General features: G+C 39.6%; 1 protein-coding gene across 3 annotated transcripts in view; it reads right to left on the bottom strand.

Moving 5' to 3' along the window:
- LOC111264022 (TWiK family of potassium channels protein 18) overlaps window positions 1-23,795 on the bottom strand; it is a 36,482-nt gene continuing 12,687 nt past the window's right edge. Inside the window, exons 1-8 of one of the 3 annotated variants that reach the window (XR_002682607.2) lie at window positions 21,250-22,127; window positions 10,140-10,348; window positions 8,392-8,550; window positions 7,709-7,880; window positions 4,320-4,478; window positions 3,888-4,058; window positions 3,287-3,578; window positions 1-2,068 (exon numbers count right to left, since the gene is read on the bottom strand). Coding sequence is in view for 1 of the 3 variants with exons in the window: in XM_022839590.2 (XP_022695325.1) it covers window positions 2,046-2,068; window positions 3,513-3,578; window positions 3,888-4,058; window positions 4,320-4,478; window positions 7,709-7,880; window positions 8,392-8,550; window positions 10,140-10,348; window positions 21,250-21,850 (1,560 nt within the window). In the remaining 2 variants the exon portion in view is untranslated. Of the gene's footprint in view, window positions 2,069-3,286; window positions 3,579-3,887; window positions 4,059-4,319; window positions 4,479-7,708; window positions 7,881-8,391; window positions 8,551-10,139; window positions 10,349-21,249; window positions 22,128-23,795 lie in introns of those variants that run through there. The other 2 variants (XM_022839590.2, XR_002682608.2) reach the window with 2 other exon arrangements.

The raw sequence follows: 23,795 nt of genomic DNA, 5'->3' as shown, positions 1-23,795 counted from the left end.
TACTGTTGATATGTTTATTTTGCAGTTCGACCAAAGAATATACATTAGCATCATTAACATTCAACGTTCGTTGTTTTTTCTCCATTTAAGCATGCACGTACATGGCTCACGTAATCGAAAGACTCTAGATAGTGATGCAGTGGGACTTGTACCAACGAAATTGAAACGGCCAACGTCAGCCAGATAAGCTATTACCGTTATTTGACATTTGAGGTTGACATCGTCCAAGCAGAAACGAGATATTATTCTAGCGCCGAGTGTAGAAAGATAAATGAGAATTGAATACAAAAAGGACCACTCTAGGACAGGTGCGCACCTGACAAAAGCGGACTCCAACAAAGCCGTACTGTTCCAACCAGCGCCGTTTATTTACATGAACGCCAATGGCGGAATGGAAAAGTGTTACTACCAGGCAATATTAGCGTATCTATAGCTAAATGAAATAATTTGTAAAATAAACTGTACAATTTCATCATATAAGTATTTTTCATTCTGTTATTACCTGTTACCATCCGTTCCTTGTTGGCGTGGTATATACGTTAAGCGACACTGAGGACCGTTACAGGTTGGAATGAGAGCGATGTTTTTGTCTCGTGTTTTCTATTGTAATTACATTATTTCGATATTAATTATCTACAAAATTTGGCTCAGAGACAAATAATTCAGAGGATCCAAATTGGGGTTACACGCGCTAATGTCGTAAAATATATATTACAGTTTCGAACGACCCATTATAACCGAACATATTTATCATGCTCATGAAGTTGTAAATAATAAAAAAAAAAGAAAAAAAAACGGACGATACAGAATATAAAGCGTTCAATTCAGGTCTGTGAGGGACGATACTTTCATTTGTCTCCGTACAAAGCATAGTTTTTGCGATCAAAGGAGTCTGATGTGTCTAGCACTAATTCTAACAAAATTATAACCTAACAGAACCCTAATAAGTTAACTATGATTTGCGCGAAAACGATCTACCTTAATATTAAAGTTTTCTCAAGTATAGCCAATGCTTCGAAGCAATCATCACATCTAGGCACCGGCGATTTTAAATTGGGAAAATGGCGATACTGATGAAAAAACAACAATGATCTTGTTACAACCGTTGATCATGAACTTTGTTGAAAAATTGAGCCTCAGCTTCCGCCTTGCCCTCCAACGGCATTTTCACTTCAGATATATTCTGAATCATTATAAATGTATCTAGTACAATACAGATCATTTGAAAACAATCTAAAATCTGCTACGAAGTGCATCTTCAATATGCGGTGTTGCTGCTGCTTCGTGTCCTAGCGTAGCCTATAGCCGTGGGTGTCTAGCTATTCTGGCAAGGCCGATCGATCGTTATTGTGCACAGCCTTAAGCATCAACTGTGGTACTGTTCATTGACCCTGGTACACTATTGAATCGTGAATATCCCTAAAATGTGGCAACTAAGTAATGGAAATGACATAATCCAAATTAAATCGACGCGAAGAGAGCAAGCCGAAAACATCTGCTATTGTGAACACTCGAATGCTTTTGCTTCATTATGCAATAATGTCCTTGGGTCAAACATACAGCAGTTGCTGGCGTTTCTAAGCGACACCGATTTCGGCTAATTCTCTGGAAAGCTGAGCATCAATGGATAACTATAGATGTACACGAATGATGGGCTTACGGGCCTGCAGTATCGGCAGGTTGATTTTCACCGCTTGCTTGGTCCTTCTGGCCACGCTTATAGGTTTATTTGTCGATACCATTACTGATAGAGTCGAGCGCTCGAACAGCGCTAAACGGCTGTGCACGACCATGAGAGCTTGGACCGATCACCGGTACCAGATTTGGCGCTAAATTTAAAAGCTTCGGCGCTTTTGTTTGGATCTAGTTGGACTATCAGCCATTCCATCGGCTGTTTCGTGAGTCGTTGGTTAGTTCATGTTAGCAGCTGCAGACAGACAGTGTGGTGCACGGAACGCTGAAGATAACGTATGAATGATTAACATTCACCATCCGGAACCGAGCTGGGTTTTTCTAGTCCAAGTCAAGTGTTCGCGGAAAAGCCATTAGGTCACGTACTGCCACGCGTCTGCAAAAAAAATCTCAGTTACTCACTACTGAAATGAAAACAGGTACCCTCTATCGCATTCGTTAGTGGGCAAGGGTCTTAAAAGTGGTCAAAAGCTAAAAAATTAAGCAAAAACCTTTCATAAAAACGATAATGCTTTTAAAAACTCTTTATACCAAAAAAGTATCAGTTCAAGAAACTATTTATATTTGTCTGGTCAAAGACGGTGTGCTGATTTTCGTCAACGATGGATACAGATATTTAGTACCATGGGACTGGGTTACATGTTAGAATGCAAACAGTGTTTTCCGAAAGTATATCACCTTGTGGCTTTTTCAGCATAACCTTCTTGGACTGCGGGCATTTAGCTAAAGAAGAGCAGAGCTTCCTTGTAACGTATTTCAATGAAGAAGCTAGTTAAAAGTACTGTTAATCTAGATCGACTGCTATCAGCAAGTTGTGCCGAAGTACATGATACAAATTTTGATTTTATTTCAATAGAGATAGCTATTTTCCTTAAAGTCCAATATGCAAGACAGATATCTACAAACGATAGTGGATCTGATTTAGACAACCCCTGTCCTACTAGGGTTATAAGATGGTGTACTTTCTGTGTATAGTTAAACCATTCTAAAGTCGAATAAAGAAAGAGGAAAAACAGTTCGAAAATCGACCACTTCACTGCCAACAAACCCACTCCTGCTCAACCAACAGCCAGCAAAATTATCTGAAAAAAGTGTGAAGCAAACAATAAAAATACTTAGAAAAAGTTTTCTTTCGCGCAATGTGCCAACTTTGGCTATTAAATATTTACCAACTTTCATTGGTAAAAGCGCATCTTCAAATCAGGTTGCACTCGAAATATCTTGACCCGTTGGACTGACATTATATATATATATATATATACACACACATATACATATATATATATATATATATATATATATATAACATGAGAATTGGGTTTTCGAGACAATGTTGAGCTGTACTTGGGCTTTGTTAGTGGGCAACTTTATTGACAAACCCAAAATACAGCTCAGTATTGTATCGAATACTCTATTCTCACTAAAAAAAAAAAGCGTGATAACGGTTTAAGGCAACGTTTTTTTTTTTGAAAAAAAACATTGTCGTAAACTGTTAGCTTTTGAATCACTTGTCAGAATTTGATCGACGGTTATATGTAGAGAGAGACATGGTCAAGATATGGCAAGCACTGGCCCTCTCTAATGGGCCACTTACCTTCATTGAAGATGCACTTCACAGCTGGTTGCGGCAGTTGTGGACAGGTAGTCCATTCCGGTTGAGCAAGTAACGGGATGTTGTTCTTGGCTGTTTTCTCATCTGCGCCTATGTCATTTGCTGCTAAAAAGCTCTACGCCCTGAAAGTCTGCCACATGCAGGGCCTAAAGCTATCGCCGTCCTTAGAGCCTCTCTTGCATATTCTTCGTAGCGTCAACACCCTTACCGCTTTTGATCAGTTCATCGATGTTGATCTTGGGCTTTTTCGGAGTCTTCGAGCCTCGTCGATTTCCTACGATTTACATTCGTAATAAATTAGTAATAGTTAAAAAAAAGTGCATATATAAAGTTCTATATAAAAGAACAATTCGAAGTAACGTGGATATGCACGTTAGGCATTTCCGGCTGTCTAACAGTTTTCAAACCTCATCCGGACGTTCACGATGAATCTCCTCTTTCTGGTCAACTATATTTGGTGACGCATACTTTTCGCTAAATTCAAAACCGTTTAATAATAACAACAACCAAATAGAAAATAGAAAAGCTGTATGGATGCCACAGGAGGCAGATAACAAGAATACTTAAACGTAAATCGCACTACCTGAAATTGATTTTTTCCGGTCTTCCTGTTTTGTGCTTGTCTTAGTAGCTGAAGGAGTGACTATAGCGGCCCCTGTCTCCTTATTATTGGAATCACCAGGAAAGAGAGCGTCGTCCTCTTCATCGATATCCTCTTCAATTATTTCTTCTGCCAGCATCGATGGGTCAAAGCCTGAAATCGACATTCGTGTTAAATAAATTCAAATGTGTGGGCCTTTATAAGTAGGCTTACAGAACTAAAGAGCCGGTATTCCGTTTTGCGAGATGTTCAAGCCAGCTGTCGGCTAATAGCGGTCACGATCATGGAAATTCATCACAAAAAAAAATTAGGTAAAGTTTCGTACTCGAACGACGTCGTTTCATTTTCGGATTCAGAGCTTAAATGAGCAAAATCGACAACAAAGCCCGTGGATTCAAGCTTGCAAGCTCTTACCGATTGTCGTTCCCAGTTGCATTTTAGCTTTCTGGAAGATAACGGATAGCTTTTCCTGTACAACGTTAATACACATTGACGTAAGCGCGAGGCCGAACAACAGATAGATAAAAGTAGCCATCATGAAGATTGGGTGTTCCGGAACCAAGTCACCAAAGCCTGTATTAATAGAAATGAATGAATTAATTTATTTAGCACGTATTGCAATGAACCACTAAGCGCCCCGCAAAAGAGATTTGTTTATTGTTGTTCCAAATACTCAAACGACCGGAAAAGTGACCCTTTCGTTTAACACATTTCTTCAAGGAGCTCCAATCGACGGAAAACTAGAGTCTTTGATATTACTTTAGAGATAATGAAACGAAAGGCCCTTACGAGCCACGAAGTGAATTGCAGAAAAAATTTTTCAACTGAGTGCTTCTATTGAAGTCAGCAGCAGTGAAGCCAGAGGCCTGCCGAAAGACCCACACGTATTCCCACTCATATATATACAAGGAATTTGTTCATCTCTTTTAGCTATGAGTTTGATTAAATCCAATTTATAATATTCATTAAATCCAGTTCTTTTTTATTGAGCCCCTGTTCACACAGGCTAAAATAGTTGTAACTGCTTTATTGCTGCTATACATATTCGCGGACTCCATATAGACCTTTAGGAGCACGCTAACAGAAATGCGGCATTTCTTTTTAAACAAAATACACACGTTTTTTTCTGAGTAAAATTAGCTATCAATCAGAATTTTCCGTTTTATTTATCGCGTCTATAGCGTGCCGGATCTAAATTGTCATTAGTCATCTCTAAAGCTTCTTAAGTCTGCTACGTACGCTGCCCAATCAAATTTCTAATTATCCGGCCATTACGTCTGTTCCGTAAATGAAAAGCGAATCCTATAGCGGATGAATTTTTCACAGTCACTATAGGACCTCCAGCTACAACTTGAGACTAATGTCCTGAAAGGTATATTTTCTTCAGTTCTTAAACATATTTTGTTGATTCTGTTTCTAATTGAATGTTTCAAACTTTACATTTGGCGCTACTGTTCTTATGGTTTATTTCAAGCCGCTGGCTTCTAATACGAAACAAGGTATGTCTACACCGGATTTCGAAACTTGGATAACCTCTCGTTGACAAACACGCTGACTCATCATAGAAATGATTACTAATTCATTCAATCGTATGCTATTATGGAAACTACCCTTTGTGATATCTGTATTCTGCAAGATCGCATGGTAGGACTGTCATCGGTCTTTATCTGTGATAAATCCTAATTTCCGATATCTCAAGAGCTAGAGCCTTTGGTACAGATGCCGTGTACAAGTTCCCCGGCTGAAATTGACAAATAAAGATGTACCCGTGGACCGCGCCAAAACAAAAATGGCGCTACAATATGAGTAGATAATATGAGCCATTAAGATTTGTACCGTTGATAACAAATGCTACCCTAATCGAACTACTATGAACCGTCACACTTGTTCCTTTATTAGCCATTAGCTCGACCAGTAACTGAGTAAAGATTCCTGTAATATTTCACGACACGTACATCTCGACTTATTTGCACAAATCTACATTGTTTAATAATTTATTATTTAATCATATAATTTAAATCTATAGGGCTCCAAATACAGGGTAAATCAACATTTGTCTTGATACGCAAATATGCTTTAAGCGTGCCCACGTAAAGTTTTAATTATATCAAAACATCACGTACCATTTTCGGCATTGTCCGTGTACAATAGCACACGCCTTTAAATACTATAGGTGCCCCTGCGGGCAACACAATCAAGTACGCTTTGTCCCATTCAACGAAAATAAGTTGTTGAATATAAAAATAAGATATTAACCTGGGCTACGGTCTTAGTTTTAGAGTAAAGGTGAGGGACCGGTCGGTCCCAAGGGAAATTCCAACGTCGTCCAAACACTAACGTTTGACCCTGTTTCGCTGAGTCTGAGATCCTTCGAGATATTTACGATGTGGTTCCGACGAAGACCGTACGGTCGTCGGAGGCCTTCGTAAATCAACATATCGAATACCCGCCAACTATCGATGAAATGAAGTATGGCAGAACGAGGGATTTATGTCAACACAAGCTGCTGGAAGATTTTCAATCACTGATCAAAGGCTTTGCACGTACCAGATTGACTGCTTTATTACTCAGTGCCTTATCGCACAGCTATACGCATAATGTAACGGAGTGCAACTTGCTACAAGAGGTGGGCAACTTGTTAAGATGACTTGTGACAGACCCGTTTACCTTCTTGAATGAATCATGATTTGTGTCCACCGTATAGCACTACGAACAGGCAAATTTCCGTTATACTCAAGTTGGATCTATGGTCCACTGGCAAACGGTTCAGGTAGCGTGACTGAGAAAGTCCACGGCTGAAGTCGTTAACCGTATCGTAGACTTATTTTTTACAGTTACAGAAAAGCCTATGAAGCCTTTCAATTTAACATCCTCTGTTGGCCTGCACTGCTGCTATTCTTGCAAGAAAATAATGCAATCGACATTGAGAAAGAAATAATCATAGCACTAAACGTTATGATTGAGCGTTTTCATTTCAGTCATATATAGTCAAAAGCTTGGCAGAGTACTTCTGAGAAATGCCTGATTTTTTGCATAAAGTAAAATTAATTTGCCATTTGATTTAGCTGTGTACTTTGTCAGATAAGGTAATGACGCCTTCCTTTGAGCGGAACTCTTTAACATATGAAAACGCACTCCCGTGAAGCCATATTTCTTTTAGCACCCCATTGAGTGATCGGGATTTGCCACGTTTACGGATATGAGCAATTTCTAAGACAGAGCTCAATAGTGGCAGAATATCTGCTATTATGAGCCCTGTCTAACATAATCTTTTAAGGCAACACGACTCCAGTACAATTCGCAGTATCTCGCCTGGGACAGAGACCTCATTATCCAATAGTTGTACCATTGCCAAGAACGATTTCCTCTGTTAGCGGCATATTGAGATATTGGAAATAATACTTTCCATGGATGCGCGTCCTAATATATTATTTGGACTTCCTAATAAAATGTAGTGACACGCCAGATTAAAGGCTTTGCAAAAGGAAAAAGTTGCAGGAAATCATGCATTATTGAATATACTGTTGATATGACATCTAGGTTCCTGGAATACATCTGAATATACTGCGTTACTGGCATAACGCCCAGAAGAAGTATTTGTGCAACGCGTTTTTCCAACATTTTTTTCCTAGAATAACGGCTGAGGCACAGGTGGGGAGTGAGGGACTTAAGGGAAAGGTAGTTCATGGTTTTACGGTCAGGTACCAGGAGGCGAATTAGCAAAATCTGCTTCAGTCGGTGTAGTACGATTCGTCATAAAGATTGGACACTAGTTTAGTTGGCAATGCTGATAAATTACTTACCGACAGTGGACATTGAAATGAAAACGAAGTAGAAAGAATCGGTGAAGTCCCAAGGTTCCCAGACAGTGAACAAGATGGCACCAGCAGTCATGTAGAGGGACAAAATCATAAGAGCGATCGATACGGGAAGGTTGAATTCATCGTCAACCTCGGCCGCAAAATCTTCGCCAATCTGAATCATTAACAAATGTGTCCTATGAGCTATAAGCAAGTAGAGCTTATTGATAAATATTTTATACAATCTGACACTCTAGATTGACGGCATTCTATGAAAATAAATCATTATTTTGGCGGCTGAGGATTACTTCTATGGTGCTAGTAGTTTGTGAACTACTAAAGAACTACTACGTTAAAAATTTAATTTTTAACTGAATCTACGTAATGTAATGTATAGAAAATAGTCGAGTTATAATTATGAGCAGTGGCTAGTAGGCCAAATCGATGCAAGCGCCCCCCAATCTCTGCTAGTCGGCCGGGCTTCTTCCATTGTCTACTGATACTATAATATATATATATATATATATATATTTTTTTTTTTCTTTAAAGTATCATGTTTTTGAATTAAAAAAAAATAAGGTAAGATCCCGAACGCATGTATAGGCTGTTATTTCAGTTGTTTAAACATGATAGTTTTTTTGGTGTGATGATGTGGTTTGGCTCATGTTGTAAAATTGGAAGCGTACCTCAGATTGGCCGGCCTCTGTGTCAGCTTTACGAGACTCGACATCGGTATTTATCCCATCCTCACCGCCATCCGCCTGTTTCGCTTTTGGTTTCATATAGGCTGGATACGGAACGTATGTCATTTTATCGTTTACCTTCTGCCAGACGAAGGCAACATACTGCAAATATAGAAGAATTAAAAAATTATAAATAAAAGAATCAAACTCTACGATTGGGGTTTTACGCCAGCTTGTATAAGGTAGGGATGTCAACAATAGGCTACTACAGCCAGAGTCCTAACAAAGCGCGTGAGGTCAACGATGTCCGAAACATGTTCCTCACGTCGTTTTGCTAGTGAAAATATCATCAAGTTCTCTCATAAATAGCACTCTGATAGTTTTGAGAGCAAAGAATTTTCGCAAAATATCAAACTCATATTGGAATACATAACAAAATAATAGAAAAAGATGGAATTTAATAGTAGTTGATGTGGAGAATTTTGAAGCCATCGTGAATAGAGGCATGGCGTCTAGCCAGCCATGTTTGCACAACATCAGCGAACCAATCGAATTCAGCTGGAGCCCAGCAACGTGTTCGAAGTTCCCTAGGTGGTTGTGTCCTGTTTTACTGATAGGCTCTGAAAATTGAATCCAACTGGTGCAGCATGTGTGTTCCTATGGTTCTGAATCAAAAGATGACTTTTATCGGACTTTAACAAAGACACTCTGAGGAGGAGCTGTGAGCTTGCTTTTTATCATGACGTCACGGGAATTAGAGTATAGTTGTCCAGCACGGTACACGTGGTATAACAACAGCATCAGTCCGTGGTGGTTGGTAGCGCATAAGGATTTAGTCTCTTTCGATAAATAGATACTCCTTATTCTCTTGGAATAGCTTAGGTAAATCAACTCAATGATGTTAGGTGATTTAACATTTTTTTTTTTATTTTACTGGTGGCAAGGCCATTTTGCCGACAACTCTTCACGTGCGAAATTACATTGACTTGTCTGTGCATTCATCCCCCTTTTCGTATGGAGGTTGGAATCCCGATCATCTCAAATGCAAGGAGCACGATTTTTGCTAACGTCGAGGACAAAGGTCATCAACTAATTTTTCATGTGTAAGTAAGCAGAAGTATTAAAAATGCATTATCAAATTACAAAATCGTTAAATTCACAAAACTTGAATTGAAGTTACCTTAGAAACTTCTGAAAATGTAAAGAGGTTTTAACAATTAATTATAGAAAGGGTTCCATCGTGGATTGAAGACATGCTATAATATCCGACGGATATACCGATAATCGGGATGCAGGTAGTCGCTATTACGTACTACCACTGTTTTCTGTCACTAACTGAAAAGGTCTGAAATGTAAAGACAGGTATAAGCGATGTAAATATCCGCTGGAAGGTAAAAACTGGACCCTTTTATATCTGGTGGAATTAGCATGGAGCAAGGGATTGTTCATGGGCATGAAGGTTATCATTGCTATAGTATTAGTACATTTGTTTTGCAATCTATAAAACTTAGAAACCCTCAGGTTAACCTAGATGTTTAGTATTTCTTCTTCCTACAAGCATTAAAAACCAAATTTGTTCTAGATTTTCATAAATTATGTACTTTACCAAGACAATCCTAGTAAGGTGAAAATAGGCTAAAAGCTGTTCTGCTACGGTTGAAAATCTACGATAATACTCAACAAATCTTAACCTGATGAAAACACATTGAGATATTACGCAAAAAACACTGCACTGTACTGCAAATCCCTACCTGAACGGGACCATTTCTTTTGCGGTCTTTTCTCGTACACGTCCCAGTCCGATAAAAGTGCTTAGTAAGGAAGAAAAACCACTTAATCCAGCGGGTAAATAGCTTGCCAAGATCTGCCAGCACCATGAGCAATAATGGTATGCCGACAATTCCGTAAAAAATTGTGGCAATCTTGCCCGTCGTTGTTGACGGACTTATATTTCCGTAACCTGTAAACGAACAGTAAATTTGGCATGGTCAAGTGAGTCGCTGCCCTATCAGCCGCTCTGCTCAATTGGCTTAGAAACTCAATTAGCTATCTCGAAAATAGTACAATAATAAATAATATATGTTTATTTATGTTTAATTAAACATGCTATATCTAGGGTCTGAAAAACTGGTGGACGATGCCTCTTTTTATCTATAATTTGCTTGAAGGGATGAAACAGGATACTTATGTGATCAAAATACATTCTATGAATAACAAGAATTCCGTGTAGAATACATATAAATATTATACGATCCGTTTCTAGTACTCTACTTAAACAAATCCAGGTATCTCAATTGAATTTTTCGAATTTATTCCAAGTGCCAGTTTTGACGGGTATGTTTATCCAATACAACTATCATTTGGCGTAATTATATCTTTAATTCAGAGCGTAAACATTCACTAGTAATTTCCAAAATAGTTGTTTCTTAAGCCGTAAATAATTTTCTAATAATGACGTGCGTTAAAAGATGTTGGTAGTTTGTAGTAAAGTGTTGTTCAACGAAATTAAAATTTGGACTGATAACAGGTCACAGGTCTTAAAAGTGCGACTTCTTAAAGCGGCCCATAATTACCGAAGTCGCAAAAAGTCCTCAGAAAAATCAACCGTTGGCTCCTACCTGGACGACCGAAGCACCAGTTAACATTCAGCTTTCGAAAATGGCCGTTAATTTTTATGTAAACAATCGAGGTGCATCAGAAGAGGTTTTCTTGATCGGTTTGTTTTTCTTCTAATTTTCTAAAAACCACATAAAAACTCATAATAACGTCGACTGTCGAAATCGTTACGATCATTGGGAGCTTGTCTCGCGTGAACACCTAGGCTAACAGCTGACCTTCAATCAAGTTCCGAAAACGAAAGATTCCTTGTTTGCTATCTGATTTCAGAGGAGGCTGTTCCTTTTCCTGACGCCGATGTTGGTAAATAAACGCATGCATGCTATGACAAACTGCTTACCTGAACGTAAATGCTCTTTGTTGAGATGCCAATGCTCAAAAATTATCTACGGATACACCTTTTTTTCTATTTTTCTCGATTCTTTAATACTTTTATTTTGGAGTATGCTAACAAGACAGGTTCGCTAGCTTCTTATGTCAATAGTTGTTACACCTGACGCTGAGATGGATTGAATCCCTTACTGTAGAATTCAAAAAATCGTCTCACCAAAGCACCACTCACAACAGGCAGCATCTGATATGCGAAATAAATGAATTATAAACAACCAAATATATTAGAAAAAGTCGAGTCGTTTATAACTAGCGTGATTATGCCCTTTCTTCAGAAAGTTTTTTTCTTGCCACGTGAACAGTACGCTAAAGTCGTTTGTTCACGAGAATATTTTAAATGTTTACCTAAATTATTTGAGAATATCCGCGCTCAGTGGTCTAATGTTAATAAATCTACGCGATTTTACGTTTCCACGTCGCTGTTTTTAGGACAGTATAATCTAAATCAGAGTGCTTTAAACAGATATTAAATTTCTTCGAACTGTCACGCTCATCGCGATAATTTGGCGCGAGACAGGAGAGATACCTCAGAGACAGGAGAGATACCTCAGAGGCAGGAGAGATACCCCAGAGACAGGAGACGATCACCATGTAGAAAACAACCACACGAGAATTATTGTTTATCATTTCGATGTGTCAACTAAGAACAAAAGAGCCAAAAAAGAAATCCTACTAATATCAAACGTCCTATATGAATAGTGGGGGTTTCAGAGTTTAGAAAGGATACGTACGTCTTACGTGCCCTCAAACGTAAATAGTAAATCCAAATTTCGTCTACGCTAGCGATGATTTCCTACGGATGTTGCTTATTAACAATGTTATTATAATATTGATAATAGCAGGAAAGGGATCCCTACACAGCGTATTTGTTTAGCTTTAGCCGAGGTCTAAAATTAATTAAATATCTTTTTAAAGGCTATATTCTGTGTGAGATGAATGCAGTTCACTAGAACTGATATGACGATCCTGTGTGACGTTTCTTTGACACAGATTAGGGAGAGATCGATTAGAGGGAGAAGGGGTGCCGCATGCGGCCCCATCAAGCAAATATCCATTTTGGGTCAACGTGTCACTAATTAAGCGGCCGCACTAGATTTGATTAGTACAGACTTAAAGCATAAAACCCAGAACAGTGGGCAAGGAGAAAAGTTGTTCCTGTTCTATAATTTCTGATATTAGAATTATTCGATATCTGTTTTGACTGCGCTAATGTGCAGAAAGACTTTCACGTAATCTTGCATACACATCCCCTTTTATGTGATCTAGTCACATTCCGGCTCTACAAACAAGTTTACAGAATGGTGAAGTTCTGCAAGCATTTTGTAACAAAACTTAGTTGCCATCGACGAGCAAAAATTAGTTAAAATGAAGCGTAATTAAACTTGCCTCTCAAGCATGTATCACTTCCTGGGCAAATAGTCTTGTCTAGAGGTACAATTCACGAAAAACATTATCGCTCTGTTTGGAACTGCTCTTTCGAGAATCTTTCATCCTATCGTTCGGGTTAGAACAAAGTGGCCCAAACTTTTATAATATTCCACATCAATTCTACTCTAACTTGAGCATCACTAAGAAACCAGGACACCGACATTACCAGGGTCAAGTAAGAAAGCTACTATGTGAAACAAGACAAATAACCAAGCAATGCAGCAGACTCGATTGAATAGTATACTCCCCCACAGGAATCTCGAATTTTCGAAGAGGAACCGTGGGCAAGTCATGTTACCGCTTGTTAAATGTATAGTCAGTTAATTAAGAGGTTTTTATAACAGCCTTTCAAAAATGGATGTGAATGCCTACCACGGCTGACGGAAACGCAATATAATCTTCATTTAAAAATAAATCTTAGAGAGCACAATTGTCAGAAGGGATCTTTCTGGCTCACAGTAAGAGAGGAACGCCTAAAGTTAAGAAGACTCTGAGGGTAACTGCAATTCTCGCTCATAGAACGGCCAGCCGCATCCTTTACTTCTTCAAGCCGCTTTTTGGACGGTTTCTGTTTGACCTTTCTTCTTGGCTGTTTTCCTAACTAGGCTTGTTTAGTGGACTGACCTTGTTTCCTTTTGTATGTCTTTTCCACTAGTGTGCTATAGGATAAATTTCCGTAGATAGAGTGGGGAGGGTACAGAAATTCTTTCTTATTTTGCATATATTTTCCAATCACACAAGCGAAGGCTGAGAAATACTCCGTATTTATTGTCGTAACGTGTACCATTCCCACGGGTGCCGAATGCCATGTAAGCCACCATAAGAATATTGCTAGGAAATGACATTTAAGAGGTGAACGCGCATATAGAGGATACATTCGAGCTTATAGTTCCGTTCTAGTATGTACCCTCAGATGTATAACAGTTGAAAAAGGACTCAGAAATTTCAATACTGGAACACATAGGCAGTCCTGACTGACTTTCACAGTTATCCAGTCCGCAAGCCGACCCGCTCTAAAGTCGTCCAGTCACAACGGCCAGCTACGTCCCTCAATAGTTTTTTCTGTAATCGTTTTGCTCGGCTTCCTACCGCTCCCTGCAGCAGTTGTTTTATTCATAATCAATATATCTATTGCTTGCTTTGAACACGTTTAGTAGCAATAATAGCATCGGATTTGTTTCGACTGTAAAATAGATGTCCCTTGATAAGTAAACTGGCGCAACAGGCTACAGTATTAACCTCTCGAAATCCTGAGTCCTGTAAATGAGAAGGGTATGTAAGCTATATAGATAGGCTACCTATAACAATAGTACTGTATCATACAGAGCTCAAATTCAAATAAAGTTCCGGCAGAATTAGTCATCATTCCAATAGAATGGTAATATTCAGCTGTTCAGCATTGAGCAGTACGTCATACAACCGAAACCGGGTAAAGCTGTCTGCGGTTGCACGCATCTCGCTGCGGCAGTATAGTTTATTTTTAGAAATCATTCGTGATTGGTTTATGCCGCCTACTCAAATGTTTATTATATATATATAACTAATTATGCGGTTACGTTCAACGTATGATGCTAACATCTCAAAACCAATGCTCGCGGTTGGAAAGCCCACCCAGCGAAGTTAATGCCCCGCCACTCTGCTTGGTACCTGACCTATATTCCACCACATCTGGTACAGACGCCTGGGGCGTCTGACATATAAATACTCACTGTACCACATATGCTGTGGTGGAACCGATACACTGCAAAACGCGTAACTATGTGTCGGTCATTTTTATTCGCTTTGCCCTGGGTTCTATGTGTAGGAATAATGGGGGCGGCCCAGATCCTTTGGTACCGAAACTAGAGTAGTAAACATCTGTTTTAGTCTCTGGACAGTCATACAATGTCATCTTTATACAGCCGGGTACTTTTTGTAACGGAGCCCTACAGAGCGCTTTAAAAAAGAACAGTTTATTTCATATTTGAATAGAGATATACGGCAATATATCCGCATGTGCCAATCTATTGAACTAACTTGCTAACTTACAATGTAACTGTGTCGGCAACTTTAGGCAGTAAAAAGAGTGTCGTGCAAATTCAAGTTTTGTCATGCTCAGCTATCGTAGATGGAACCGGTTGACATTAACATTAGTGAGAATTTATAAAATGTGCATTACATTTGCCTAGCTTTGTTTATCCATAAGCCAGTTTACCCCAAAATACCCCCAATTTACCAATTACCTAATTTACATATAGACGCGATTTAGACATTCAATTTTAGCAACGATGTCTGAAGGCTCTTCTGAAGGCCAAAGAGGTATAAAGTATATATCTAAATATATTCTATAACATAATAAGAAGTATATTCCATTAACATAGTTACTCAACAGTTAGTCCTAAATTTGTCCGTCGCTTGAGTTAGTCATCCTAAGGATACAGCACTGAAAATTACCTCGTCGTACAAATAAATAATGCTTCAATAATAACACACATTATATATAATAATACGTATGATATTTATTCACGCCAGATACTATGCTGTTTCAGTTTCAAGTGTCATTATAATGAACACGGGTTAGTTCAATAAATTCTGCACATCATTAATATCTTGTTTCGCAAAAATCAATGTTTAGACAATGTAGCTCTTTTTAGTCGGATTCAGGATTAACTATTTTATTTTTTTGTTTCATTATTACGTTGTTAGTTTTAAAAAAAGATCCCAGATTACCCTAAATAGCTTTGCGACTACAGATTGCTGATATAAATCAATATTATTACTATTCTCTTTTAATGAAGTTTCAAAACGGGCCAAAGGCTGTGCTCGATCGAAATGACCTAGCCAGGCCGGTCCTACTCCGACTAAACTTTGTCCTTAAAACTGGTACTAACGCCCGAAAAAATGTTTAACATTAATATGATACGGAATTTACACGGGATGCTCCATTTTGTTTGTCTCAGTTAACTCATAAACCAAAGGTAATAACCATGATTCATTCCGCGTCATGATATTATCGTATGTTCTTGGGTTTTTATGAAAGCACACTAATAATTTAAATATTGCATACGATTATTTTCCTGTCTTTGAAACGCTTGTCGCCACGCTTCGCGTAACAAGCTTCAAACGAAATATCAGCACTCAAAGGATTCAGCCTTTTGGAAAAAACGTCTAACAGACCGATGTATTAGAATTTGCTAATCGGATACGGAGTTTATGGACATGAGAAGCATTGATTGGCAATACCAAATGCACACACAATACGACGACGATGATTATGAGGATCCTGAATAAATAAAGAAAAAAAAAAAAACACTGTTTGCTGGAAAGGCAGTTTTATAATAATCCGTTATTAACAGAAAAACACTTAGTGTTTTTGTGAGTCGAACACACAAATGCCCGACACCGATCGTTAAGGTTACGTTCCGTCTTTTCCGTTTAGTGAGACTATAAAGGTCTGGATACCGTGTTTCCTTGCCTACTGTCTAAGTTACTGGCTAGCGAATTTAGCCGTTCTTTACGCCCCCTTTGTCGTTCTTCTACATGAAACAGGACATACGTAAAGTGATCACTTAGGTAAGTTAGTTGATAGAAGCGAATTAATAGTTAAAGCGAGCATACGAGTCAAAGGCAAATCGGTTGACTTTGTATAATTTCTTCTTTTTTCTGACTTTGTATAATAGTTCGTAAGAAATGGCTTTCAAAGCGACCCATTCTGACTCCGTACCACAGCTCGAAATATAGTTAATCGAACCCATAATGCTCTAGCCACCATGGCTGTGGTCATCGCCTACCCAAACTTGATCGACTGATCAGCAATTTTTTTTTCCCTAAAATCGTCGTGATGCCGTATGGTATTACGTTGGAGAGTAGAGGACAGGCCGTTCCTTTGTTCGAAAGACCTCATCGGGCTTTCGCACTGAACTTAATTGTGTTCTATGCGACATCTTTTTACATCACAGACGATGCGTTTCGACAGCCACAAAAATTAGTGGTCTACCGTTGGCATCGGGTCAGTGATCCTCCGAGGCGATGTCTACATGCCAGAGTGTGCTATGCTGTGCATTATATGCACAATAGCACATAGGTAGCAAGAACCTTACCAAAATTGTTCGAGACAATCGGAGAGATGCAAAGGCGGATATCGCTTGTCATAAACCGTATCAGAGGTAGAGTACTATTGAGTTTCGAAGCCTCCTTTGGTTGAATTTCCGTGCTTTTTTTGTGTGCGCCAATAGCTTGTCAGCTCATCTGTTGCTTTGCCTGAACCTTCAAAGTGTATTTTACTATTTCGAAAAGTGTCCTGAGCCTTTGGTGCCTCTCGACGGTTGAAAGATCATCTCCGATGATACGGAACTTTCCTTCAATGCGGCCTTTCCAAACATGAACCAAATGTTGCTTCACAAGAAGATTATTGAAAGCCAAATAAGTTAGTCAATTAGAATCTTTCTAGCACTAAGTAAATAAATAAATAAACCTACGTCAGGAATACTCGAGCATTGTATCTATTATACATTGAGAACTGGAATCTTGGCGTACATAAAAAGAATTTTAGTTGATTTAATTTAGTAATTTCGTTCATCGCAGATCTCACAGTATTTTACATATAATAATAATAATAATAGTCTTTAAATATATCGAAGTATTGTAGTGGATGTAGCGCATGAACGTTTTCAGACGCCGTGACAGGTTCACAGTGATCTATGGTCAATAATAATAAATTCGTATTCAAATTTCAATTCTAAACACTCACTTCAACTTATATATAATAGTTTATATATTTAGTATATAATATTTAGTTTAATAAACGTGTAATAGTTTCTTTGTTGACTGGATCGGCAAGCATGTCTTGCGAAAATACTGCGTACCCTAGAAACAGAATGCATGGGTACCCAACGTTAGATATATATGAATAGAACACACAAAAGCCCAGGGTCTATTCGACGCTCGCTAGATTACTGAAAAATAACACAGACCGACAATTGTGCTTAACCAGAAACCAACATATAATTAACTGTGTTTGTTGGTCTGCTAGAAAACCCGCGGCGTTATAGGCAATGAAGTAAATTTACAGTGGCGGTACACTCACATTATTTATCGGTCATTATTGAATCGCGTTGGCGGAGTAGTTTAAGATAACCGACAGACGACAAAAAGATATTAACGATAGTGCACTATGATATAGTTAAGTACAAGCTTTATTAAATATAGGTTCATTAACAAATGATTGCTTGTCTAGCGCAACGGCTACACAGGATGGCCTGGTCCTTAAGGTTGCTTGATGATACATCATACCGGTAGGCATTTAATTACCTGCTCACCCATTTGCCAGCCGCGTCATACGCAGAACCTTTTCTAGAAATGAATAGAGTACCATAGCCTCGACATTATTTCCTCCCCTTGGCGTTGATCCATTTTTTTCCGAACTCGTTTTCTCTTCTGCGCCCGCTAGTTAACGGCTTCTTTACGCACCAAAAGGCACTCCCACTCACTTAGGCAGCGGAGAAAAAAACGTAGGATAAGGTCTGTCGGACCAGCAGCGGCAAGCCTGAACACAGCCTCGACGACCATATTTCAATAAACTTTATGGCGGGCTCAGCGGTATTTGTCGAAGGTTCCTCATCGGCTAGCTACTTTGCACTGTACAAGTCAGCTCTAACAGATTCTATATAGAGAACTCAGTTCGGCTATAATACGACCGGGTACCACCACACCGTCACCAGGTCACATCGCCGAGAGCAAGAAATGAAGCTATAGCATAGCGGCCGCGAACCGCATGCAAGTTTCTGCCTCGTTGTCAAGCGCACACATACATACATACATGCATATATACGAAGCGCGGCCAGTGTACCCTGTTTACATATTTGGAAAATGATGGTGTGCAAATTCCGGTGACCTTCGGAGTTCGTTTCGAGGTTACACTCGATCTTTGTTCTGTTAGCAGCTTGGCAACGTCCTTATTTATCCAGATAAGAACGACCGGATAAGGGCCAAAGGTACATCATATACTCTCGTATACGGTACACAGAAGTCCAACACGTCAGTTTATGAGAAATTTAAGGACAAACGTTTAACATTGCAATGCATGTTGTCTACAGGTAACTCTGTATCTACACATGCAGACGCACATTTCATACGACACGAATATGCAGAAAGCAGGTAAGTAACTAATCAATTCAAAAGAAAGTTGTCCTTGTGTATTACTGCGCCTCCCACCATATAATCGGCCACAGCAGTCTATAGAACTGAGCGATAGGCACGCATCATGATTTAGGTACGTTATATCGATCACTAAACAGATTCACACCATCGCGCATAGTTACTTTTTACTATTGAAGCCAAAGCCCTGTTTTACCGTTTAGGACGCTGCGTTCTCTATGCCTATATGTCGGTTTATTTATACGTCTAATATTTATAGGTGCCCTCTGTGTGACATGTTTCGTTACGCTCTTCGTCCCGGTGCGTTGGCCTGCTGCATCCTGACTTGTCAAAAGTTCATTCTGGTCACCCTTGTTATTGCGAATATGGCCGTCCAATGTTGTTGATCTCTAACCGCATCCGTCCCATCGAACAAGGCAAAGTCTACATCCTCAATATTAATTACTCATAATATGGCAAACAAAAGTACGGTTATTGATTGTGTGGCTGTGGTTCCCGTTACAGCCTGTTATGCTAAGGAACATCGGTCAAAATCCAATTATGATTGCGAATCAATCATTGTGATACACAATGCCTCTCCTCCGATCTTTTACTAGAAGACATCATTTGTCGAACTGGAGGCACATGAACGATATTGTCTTGAATCTTCTAACGGATACTCTATTTTGCGATTTTAGAATAGACATTTTGTGTGTGTGTGTGTGAGTGTGTGTGTTTGCGTGCTATCTCATAACTTTAGTCCTTAAAGTTAAGCCATATTTTCTAAAATTTAGATGTATGCCCAAGTTTACGTACATAATCGCCGTTGTCCGATCTAAGATGCAGCAAACGTTAAACTTATACTGGGAAACGGAACTGTTCTATAACAGTGTGATAATTCGCGACTATTTGTTTGTTTTCGCGAAGTATATATAAATCATTAACTTGAATTAATATCATCACCGGGGCTATTGACAGTGAGTCACGAAGATCTGATAATTAGAGCGATTTAACAATCTGAACCCAACCCTAAAACTACGGAGGCAGTTTGCCGTATAAACGTTATATTCTATTTAGAATTTACTACTAGAAGCAGCCTAAAACGTTAACTTAAAAAGTAGCGAAAAAGAAATTTTGAACTTGAAACGAGTTTCGTGGAAAACCCACTGCCAAATCGTTACTAATGGAACGCTAAAATCTTTGGCGGATGCTGACTAGTTTCAGTTTACGGGAGCTAGCGTTCAGGCTTGGTAGATGTAAAAATGCCATACATCTTAATTTTGGCTTTGGGCTATTAAGAGAAAAAAATCGGCATAATTTAAGCGGGTATCAAAAATAAAGAAGTAGAGACGCTTGACTCCTTTTACTCCTACGTTATGACGATGACGTTATAAGGACCCGTTGTGGCATTACATTGTCGTGTTTGACTTTCTGGGGTCATCGCAGGCAGTCATGTTACTGGACGGATGCAAATGACCCTACGGAATCTCGCCCCAAAGCAAATGTAAAACTGCAAACGTTTACTGGGTGTGCTCAGCAGTCGAATGCAGGTGTTGTCCGCTTGAGCTTCATAAATCCCTGTTCACCGATCACAACTGAATTTCAGCCAACAGTTGAAGGAGACCGCAGTAGCCGGTAAACTGCTACCATAGTACGACAACACTCGACTAAGTACCATAAAAATAACGGTGGCAACGACATAGCAGCTACAGTTGAAGGTTCCGTGTCATCTCACCAGAAAGCTGCTGCTCTCATAATATTGATGACTTCCTAATAGGAAAATTGAGCAAGTTACCATCCAAACCGCAGAAAATTATAGATAATGTATGCTTTGACTGATTCGTGTGAAAAAAAAAAGGCTCAGAAAGGTTCACACTGAACAACCTAATGTCTATGAGGCATGGACAAAATTGTTCAGCAAACACACATAGAAATTTCGAAATTTCCTGCTCATATAGGCAACAACCCTATCTTTGAATTCGGGCTTAATGTAAACTCGTTATCTGAATAAGAAGATGACCGACGAGTAAATTTCCTGATCAGAAAATGAAAAATTAGATAAGATATGCTAAAAACTATTATTTAATTTCAGACGATTCATTGACGAGCAACCCATTTACTGTATTTAAATAATTGCTCAGCGATTAATTAGCGATCGAAGAAGATCCACCATAAGGTTAGTAAAGTGAATCTTTTAGAAGCTGCTCTTCGTAATACCAATAAATCTCATTGACGCGTATATCGGACACTTACTTGCGTCAATACTTAAGTCAATTTAAAAAAAATCGACACGCTAAAACAGGTTCAACCTACCGAGCGTCGTCACAATTGTCATGCAGTAGAATAGGGAACCAGGAAAGGTCCATTGAGTTGAATAATTTGAAACGAAGTCCATGTTATCCAGGTCGAGGACCACCTTTTCGTGGCTTAGGAGTGTCTGGCTAGCAAGACTCTTCCAGTCTTCCACAGTATGATTTCTCAAATTGCTTTGAAGCGTATCGAGAACGGCGGTTCGCGTTTCATTAAGAAATACCATTTGCTTAATAGACTGTTCCTCATTGGGTGCCTCAATCCAACGAAACATTGCAGCTCCAATGAAGCAATAGGCCAGGAGAACAAGCAGTAGCATCAAATGCGAAAACCATTTTTCCGAAAACTCTTTGATTTTCTTCGCAAATTGAACACCTTGTGATACTGCGGTTCCGATTCCCCTACCAGTGATATTGGCCACATTCATTGGGTTGACGAAAAAAAATTGCGGAGGCTTGCTGGGGTTTTTCGATTGTATGGATATGACAGACCTTTCTGAGGCGTACATTGGTCGGCGCCGTAAACTGGTGGGGGTGCCTGGGCGTGAGGGCACCCTCTGGACGCCCGCCGGTGCACAAGGCTTGAGTGCCGCAGACGACGACATTGTATACGGACGGTTGTGCTTAACGATCCAGCAATAGCACTGCTATTAGCGTAAAATGGTCCTTTGACTATAAACGTAACAGTAGCAATACGTCGTACACTTGTACACGAACTAGCACATAAAGTGAATCACCTACTACTAACTTTCGCCTTTACATAAACGAGCTACAATGAGAACACACGACGACATAAGCCCGCAATTACAGTTGCTATACAGAGAAAAGAGCCTCGCTAAAAGCTGGTCGGAAAGTTATCACGGCGAGCGTGGGTTCGAGTCACCTGGGTTCGGTTACCAGGCACAAACCAGCGAAACTACGCTGTGATGCTTCTCGCCAGTGTGGTAATGCCGTCGACGCGAGTTCGTAACCGGGCCGTAGGCATAATATAGTAGGCAGCAAAGCATTTCGAAGCAGAGAGCGACACTGAGTGCGTCCAATGACTTTGCTACTACCGCTACAAAACTATCGAGAAGAGTCAATACGAACGCGTTCGTCGCTCTGGCAGCGAGTGTACCGGTCATCGAGTTGTAGTGCCTCCGCTGTCTACCCAATGCTCCGTGGCTACCTAGGATACAAACGCCTAGCAGACATGGCTTTCCGGCCGACATCTAAACCACATTCATGTACAGATACGAAGACAGATAGACAGATGTATCAGGAAAAGGTCGAGTTTGAACCGAACACAGGCTTAAAGGAAAAACGTCCAATAAAGCATCCTCGTGTGGAGCAGTAGTTCACGAGCCCAGGGTCTGGGAAAAATAATTGATTCTGCAGCCGTTCCTTTTGTATTGGCCGTCCTTCAAACGCTACTGGTTAAAGGATCATGAGAGGAAACTAGAACGTATGCTTTTAAGATCGATAGGCACGCCTAAAATTGCATTGATTCTCAAGCGTTTACTGACATAGCGCTGATAGCTGTTTGCTCTGTCAATACAGAAAAGTCATGGACCAATGTCTGATCACGTTGGTTCCTCATGGGCCTGGTCTTGTTAGATAGGGACGACAGTTATAACAACTTTTTTGACTCTACAATCCTCCGCTGCTACATATTTAAATTAACCGAAATAGAAACTTGAGTAGAAATGGCGGAACCAATATTCAAATACGACACTTTGTCCATAGCGGTAGCCGTTGGGGATCTAGAGAAAATGGCGATGAAGACACTGTTACATATTTATTTTTCTACTAAACTTATATACAAGTAGTCGATCATTTGGCGCGGCGAATCTTCATTCTGCTCTCTTGATATAAAAAGGAGAAACCCTTTTGTACTCAGAAATCATCAATGTAACACGGCATAAGCTGAAATACTGAAAAGCTGAAACGGAACATAAACAAATATCGATGACACCTCTGGAGCGGAGTCCATGATGGGTGGCCCATCTCTGATGGACTATTCGAACGGCTTCTCGTAGGCGAAGCCACAGAGAACCGTATTGTGTGTATTGCTGCTGTTATTATTTCGTCGTTATTACTGTTATTAGCAGATCATTTATGAAAAATTATAACGAACGCCACTCAGTATATTTCCCTAGATCACCTCTTACTCTGGCTACGTGTTTCTGATGGTCAGAACCGTTTTTCCCGATCGACTTTCGTAATCTTACTTTAGTAGTGTGTAGACAACCAGATTTTTGACAACGTTAGAGGAATAAAGAAAGGTTTTGTTTGTAGCGTCGTGCGATGATCGCCTTGAGTAGTATATAGATGGAACAGCATAATTAGGTCTTCTGGAATAAGTTGGCATTCTTCGAAAGAACAAAGAAAGGGCCGACGAAATTCAGCAGAAAGCCGCGGCAATAACGAATCTGGAAATTTCTACTCTACAGGTAAAAAAAAACTCTATATAATAATAGAGTTTGCCAGTTAAGGCTTATTAAAACGCAATAATACTCGGTCGTCCTCAGGAGCGACGCAAAGATACCGGGTCAGTACGACGTTTGACAA

The sequence above is a fragment of the Varroa jacobsoni genome, unplaced genomic scaffold, assembly GCF_002532875.2.
Source record: "Varroa jacobsoni isolate VJ856 unplaced genomic scaffold, vjacob_1.0 scaffold_814, whole genome shotgun sequence".
Lineage (NCBI taxonomy): Eukaryota > Metazoa > Arthropoda > Arachnida > Mesostigmata > Varroidae > Varroa > Varroa jacobsoni.
The sequence above is the reverse complement of the archived record's forward strand: the minus strand, read 5'-3'. Positions and strand labels throughout refer to the sequence as shown.